A 6,536-nucleotide genomic window follows, 5' to 3' on the forward strand; every position below is an offset into this window, starting at 1 on the left:
TTCTCATATTTAACCATGAAATTAAAATTCGATGCAGTGCTAGATTTTCATGGTCAGAAGCAGGCTAGTCAGTGAGTTCCAAAGAGTTCACACACCCTTCTTTCTACTCCTTTTAAAATTTCACTGTCTGAAGGATCTGAGAATTATAGCCGCTGAATAAATTCACTCATTTATTAAATAATGAGTAGAAAGAGTTCAGAGTTGACTCAGAAGAAAGACAGGAAACACGGTAAATATGGGTAAGGGCATTAAAAGTTTGCAAATGAAACCAAATCTCCAAAGCATGACAATTTTGCTAAACTACGGTAATTCAGGAGAGAAAAGAAAACACCCCAATGTGAATTCCTTTTCATTTTTTTATTTTCTATTCAAAATTCCATCCAGATGTTTTGTAGCCCTAAGCTTCTAGTAAAAAAATTTTTTTAAAATAATAATTGAAAAAGTAAACTGATCAAAACTTAAATGGTCAAGACACAAATACATAAAAGGGATATTTATAATGTAATGTTTATTAAACTAACTTAAAAACAGGATTATTTTAAATTACTCCATTTCAATGCATGAAAGGAATGGTACACAGTAAAATAAAAGTAATATTTCAAAGAATGTTATTTTATTATCTCTAGTTCTGTATGCATTTTCAGCCTTTGACATCTGTCTTTATCACAGAATTAAAGTTTTGACTCTAACTTGACTGGAGACGCAGATGGGAGTGAGACAAACTCAAAACAAGAAAATTAACACCAATAACCAATAAAAGTGTTTTTCTTGATATTTATGTATTTACAAAAGTAAAGTTAAAACCAATTAATTAGTCATTATGTACATTCATTAGTTAATATTAGTAAATATTAGTACTTCACATTTACATATATATGTGCATTTGTAATAAGGTACAAAAGATAAATTTTAAATTATTTTTATTTATGAAAAATATATAAAATGTGACTAATACATACTTCAAGTTGAGTGCTCATTCAATATTCAGTGCTTAAAAATATTTGGGAAAAAAAAATTCCCAAATACACTTTGATGAAAGATATTAAAAGTGAAGAGATAAGGAAAAAGAATGAGTGTCAAATGTGATTTTAATAAGTAGGGGAGGTGAGGAGAAAGAAGATCATATCTAGACAAGAATCACATAGCATAAACCAGATGAAGAATGGGAAATGAAAGAGGTACAATTTTTCCCAAGGTCAATTTCATGTGAAATTGAACAGAACCAAGATACTTTCAGGATAGTGTAAATGAATTTAAGTTTTAATAATGAGTTCACTATTAGCCAGTGCAGAATTGACTTCCTCCTAGGGTTTCGTTAGGAAACATGCCTTGGACATTTACCCTACAATACGCTAAGTCGTCAGTCAGTTCTTCACTTGGCTTCTGTTAAGATAAGGGTGCAACGCACCATATAATGACCCCACACAACTTCAGTGGGTGTCTGTTCTTACTGAAGAAATATCCGACAGCATCGACCATCTTCCCAAGCATGGGCTGGGTTGGAATTCTTGGACCTCAAGTTTCTTTTTTCTCTAAAGATCGAGGTCCACAGGGTTTGGGACAACTCACTCTAGTGAAGAGGGTCCCCAAATCTTTCCCAGCGCACTTTGGGAAGCACATGATGGCCCAGGCCAGCCTGCTAGTTGAGGCAGGGGCAGCAGAAGCAGCAGATGGTCCGGCAGGGGTTTTTCCTCTTGTACTGCACGGCCTTGATGACCTGCGCCTTGGCCTGGCCGGTGTAGTCGAGGGTCTTCTCCACATTGAGCTCGATGATGTTCAGGGTTTCCTCCTGCTCCTCCACCAGCACGGCCATCTGCAGGAAGAGCTTGTGAATATCACGGATGCGGTTCTCCAGCTGCAGCAGCTCGCGGTGGCGGCTCTCGATCTCGTTGAGTGCTGCCCGCGCGCCCTTCACGTCGGCCAGCAGGTTCTCTGAGAACACGTCCCACTTGCCCTGCTCGAACATGTCCTCGATCTGGTCGCCGGAGACGTCCTTGCCCATGATTTCCAGCTGGCGCTGGATGCGGATCTTGCAGTTGTCGCGCTGCTTCATCTCGGCCTGGTTGTACTCGTGCATGGCGCGCTGGAAGTTGCGGGTGAGCGCGCTGTACTGTGAGCGTAAGATGCGCGCCACCGCGGAGTGCGGGCCATGCTGGGCCTCCGCCTCCTCGCTCAGCACCTTCATGGCACACAGCTTGCGGTGGATGCTCTCCCCGCGGGCCTTGATGTCCTTGGCAATTGAGTTGGTGTCTCTCTTGATGCTGCTGAGACGCCGCATGGACGTGAGGAAGCGGGTGTTTTGCTTTCCTAGCCGCTTCACGTCGGCGGTCAGATGCTGGTTTTCATTCTGAAGGTCCTGGATGTCTTGGTACAAGGACTGCAGAATGTGGTCTGTCTCAAACACGATGTCTTCGTGGGGTGAGTTGAATTCATTGTCCTCTTCTGGGAACTGCTGGTCATACTGCTTGGATAACTCTAGAAGGTCTGAGAGCCGGTCCTTCATTTTGCCTGCAAACAGAGATACTGAGGTTAAATTCCTTGAGTGAGAGTCAAATATTTGCACTGAGGGAACTGAAGTTTAAAATAAAGAAATGTTCTGCTTAACACTCCCAATTCTTTATTCCTGGGTGTAGGTACTAAATGCATGAAAGGAGCTAAATGTTCTATGGCATTTTGCTTACAAGTAAAAGACTAATGTGACTGAGTCATGAACACAGTTGTTTTTACAGCCTGTAGGTGTCTGCAATTCAATATTACAGGTGCCCGGACCCCAATTAGCAATACAAAATTTTAGATTGCAGTGGGAATCCATCTCTTGCTTTAAGTTCCCCCATAATCACAAGTCGAAACACACAGAGAAAAAGGAAAATATAGGAAGACTTACAAAGATAAAAATTTTTAATAAAAAGAGTTAATTTACAAGGCTTTGGGGCCAACTCTAACTGTTGTCTATTTTATGTCTATTTCAGCACTGGTCGCCATCTCAGTTCTGTACATCATAACAGTTCTTAAAATGATTACTATATAAATCATGGTTTAAATTTTTTTCTCTTAAAAGTGTTAAAAAGTAAAACATGCTTGAAGTAAAACAACAAAAAAATACACAAAGACAAAAATCTAGTAAGGACGTATAAAATCTGGAAGTTAAAGTCTCCTTGCTCTCCACCCAGTATCACTGATACATATATCAGTTTAGTGCTTGTTTAATACTCGGTGCTTAGAAATGTTTGAGGGGAAAAAAAAGATATATGCTAATGGAAGATATTAAAAGTGAAAGGGATAGGGAAATAGTTAAGTTTAATGTGATTTTAACAAATAGGAGAGGTGAACAGAAAGAAAATCTACATCTAGGCGGGAATCATATAGTGTAGCCCAGATAGAGTCAGAAATGAAAGACGTAGTTTTTCCCAAGTCCCTAGTGGTAAGCGTCGTTAACAAAGCTGCTTTAAAAAAAAAAAAAATTTATATGGAAAAATTTCAGTCATACACAAGCCTAGTAAAAATTATATAACACACTCCCATTTATCCACACAGCAGCAATATTTTCCCGCTTTCAATGGCTTTTTGAAATAAGTTGGCAGCTCAAGTAGAATTTCTATGTTTTTGTAAGGGTGGTTATGATCATTTCCCTGCTTAGCAAGGCAAAATAATGTTCTCTCTGCCCATATAGCTAATATGTATCAGGTGCTTACTGTAATGCCAATAATGAATTTCTAGGCACTTTTCATGTGATATCCTCTTTCATCTTCATACAGACCCCATGAAGTAGGCATTGTCATTATCAGAGTTGGTAAGTGAGCATAAGAAGATGAAGGAACGTACTCGAGGTCACCAGTAAGTGAATATTTGGGATCCACTGTACCCCACTTAATCACTATACTCAACTATCTTCAGCAAATGTATAAAAGTGAGTCATGAAGAACTTTACTATTAAACAAGGAAATACAAATTGAACCACTGAGAAAATACCTTTTGCTCTCCGAGTTGGAGGGAATTTCTTTTAAATTTAGTTTTTAATTACAGTTGACAATATTATTTTCATGTGTATGACAGTGACTTGACATTTATGTACCTTACACAGTGATCACCAAGATAAGTCTAATAACCATCAGTTATTATTATACTAATGACTATATCCCCTATGCTGTACCTTACATCCCATGATTTGTTTTATAATCAATAGTTTGTATTTGTTAATCCCCTTCATCTTTTCGCTATCTGGCAACCATTAGTTTGTTTTCTGTATCTCTGAGTTTGTTTCTGTTTTGTTTGCTAATTTGTTTTGTTTTCTAGAGTCCACATATAAGTGAAATCTTATAGTATTTGTCTTTCTTGGTCTGACTTATTTCACTTAGCATAATACCCTCTAGGTCCAACCACATTGTCACAAATGGCAAGATTTCATGGCTGCGTATATACATATACATAACACATCTTCTTTATCCATTCATCTATCAAGTGCTACCTAAGATGCTTCCATATCCTGGCTATTGTGAATAAAGCTGCAAGGAACATAGGGATGCATATATCTTTTTTGAACTAGTGTTTTCGATTTCTTTGGATAAATATCCGGAAGTGGAATTGCTAGGTCATATGGTAGTTCTAGTCTTAATTTTTCGAGGAATCTGAATACTGTTTTCCATATTGACTGCACCAGTTTACAATCCAAACAGTGCATGAGGGTTCCCTTTTCTCCACATTTATTCTTTGTTGTCTTTTTGATAACAGTCATGCAGATAGATGAGGTTGTATCTCATTTGCATTTTGTAGTTTCTCTTAACTTTTAATAATTTCCATTAGAATATACTTTTTTTCCCTCAAACATTTCTAAGCACCGAGTATTGAACAAGCACTAAACTGAAGTACGTATCGGTAGTTTTGATTTGCATTTCCTTGATGATTAGTGATGTTGAACATTTTTTCATGTCTGTTGGCCATCTACATGTCTTCTTTGGAGAAATGTCTATTCAGGTCCTCTGCTCATTTTTAAAATTGGGTTGTTTTTCTGATTTTAGTTGTATAAGTTCTTTATATATTTTGGATATTAACCCCTTATTGGATATATCATTTGCAAATATCTTCTCCCATTCGAAAGGTTGCCTTTTTGTTTTGTTGGTGGTTTCCCTCACAGTGCAAAAACTTTGTAGCTTGAAGATGTCCCATTTGTTTATTTTTGCTTTTGTCGTCTTTGTCCTAGGAGATGGATATATATATATACACACACATATACATATATTTAAATTACTGCTAAGGCCAATGTCAAAGAGTTTAATGCCCATGTTTTCCACTAGAAATTTTATATCTGGTCTTACATTTAACTCTTTTATCCATTTTGAGTTTATTTTTGTATATGGTGTAAGAAAGTGGTCTAGTTCATTCTTTTGCATGTGGTTGCCCAGTTTTCCCAACACCATTTATTGAAGAGACTGTCTTTACCCAACTGTATATTCTTGCCTCCTTGTTGTAGGTTAAGCAACCATATATGCATTGGTTTATTTCTGGGTTCTCTATTCTGTCAAATTGATCTATTGTCTGTTTTTGTGCCAATGCAGACTATTTTGATTACTATAACTTTATAGTATAGTTTGAAATCAGGGCGCTTGATATTTCCCACTTTGTTCTTCTCAGGATTGCTTTGGCTATTCAGGGCCTTTTGTGGTTTCAAACAAATTTTGTAATTATTTGTTCTAATTCTGTGAAAAATACTGTTGGAATTTTCATAAGGACTGCATTTAATCTATACATGGCTTTGGGCACTATGGACATTTTAACAATATTGATTCTTCCAATCCATGCGTGAAATGTCTTTACATTTATAATTTTTTTTCCTTTCCTATATAGAAATCTTATTTTTAGTTTTGGCCTTTTTCTTTCCTGCTTACAAAAGTTCCTTTAATGTTTCTCATAGTTCTGGTTTAACTCTCCTTGAGTTTTTGCTTGTCTGGGAAACTGTCTCTCCTTCAATTCCGTCTATTGACCTTCCTATCTCACCATGATGAATAAGGTAATAAACTTTAGTATATTGTATTCATAAAGTTGCTAAAATAAATCCTGTTTTGATTCACACAGAGATGAAGAATTCAAAAGAAAATTTACAACCAACTACCAGAAATCTGCTATCGAATTTTCTTTTCAGGCATGCATATCATCTGTCCTGAGAACTAGATCCCATGAGGAAGGAAGGGGAAGTTTCACAAGCCTTACTGCATTGGGCAATCAGAATTTATGTAAGAGAAAACAAAAGAACAGACAGATGATGACAGCCCAGTGGCTCTCAGACTCTAGGAGGCAACAGAATCTTCTGGAGAGCTGCACACATTACAGGGGCCTAGAGTTTCTGATTCAGATGGTCTCGGATGATCTCCAAGTGATTCTAAGCACACTCAAATTTGTGACCCATTCCATAGACACTTATCATGGCAGCTTTTTATTTATAAACGTCATGCAGTTTCCAAAACTTTAACAGTCCCCAGGTTGGGGCAGTCTTAATGAGCAAACAATCAAGTTTCAGAAAGATACAGAAAGATTCAGAAAGA

The 6,536-nt window shown here is 37.2% G+C and overlaps 1 protein-coding gene across 2 annotated transcripts in view; it reads right to left on the reverse strand.

Moving 5' to 3' along the window:
* Positions 1–478: 478 nt before the first annotated feature.
* The window catches only part of STX11 (syntaxin 11), a 34,235-nt gene continuing 28,177 nt past the window's right edge, over positions 479–6,536 (reverse strand). For both annotated transcript variants that reach the window (XM_015592082.2, XM_006915347.3), the window contains exon 2: positions 479–2,508. In XM_015592082.2, the coding sequence (XP_015447568.1) occupies positions 1,640–2,503 (864 nt within the window). In that variant the 5' untranslated portion in view covers positions 2,504–2,508 and the 3' untranslated portion in view covers positions 479–1,639. The remainder of the gene's footprint in view (positions 2,509–6,536) is intronic.

This window comes from Pteropus alecto, unplaced genomic scaffold (assembly GCF_000325575.1).
Source record: "Pteropus alecto unplaced genomic scaffold, ASM32557v1 scaffold185, whole genome shotgun sequence".
Classification (NCBI taxonomy): Eukaryota; Metazoa; Chordata; class Mammalia; order Chiroptera; family Pteropodidae; genus Pteropus; species Pteropus alecto.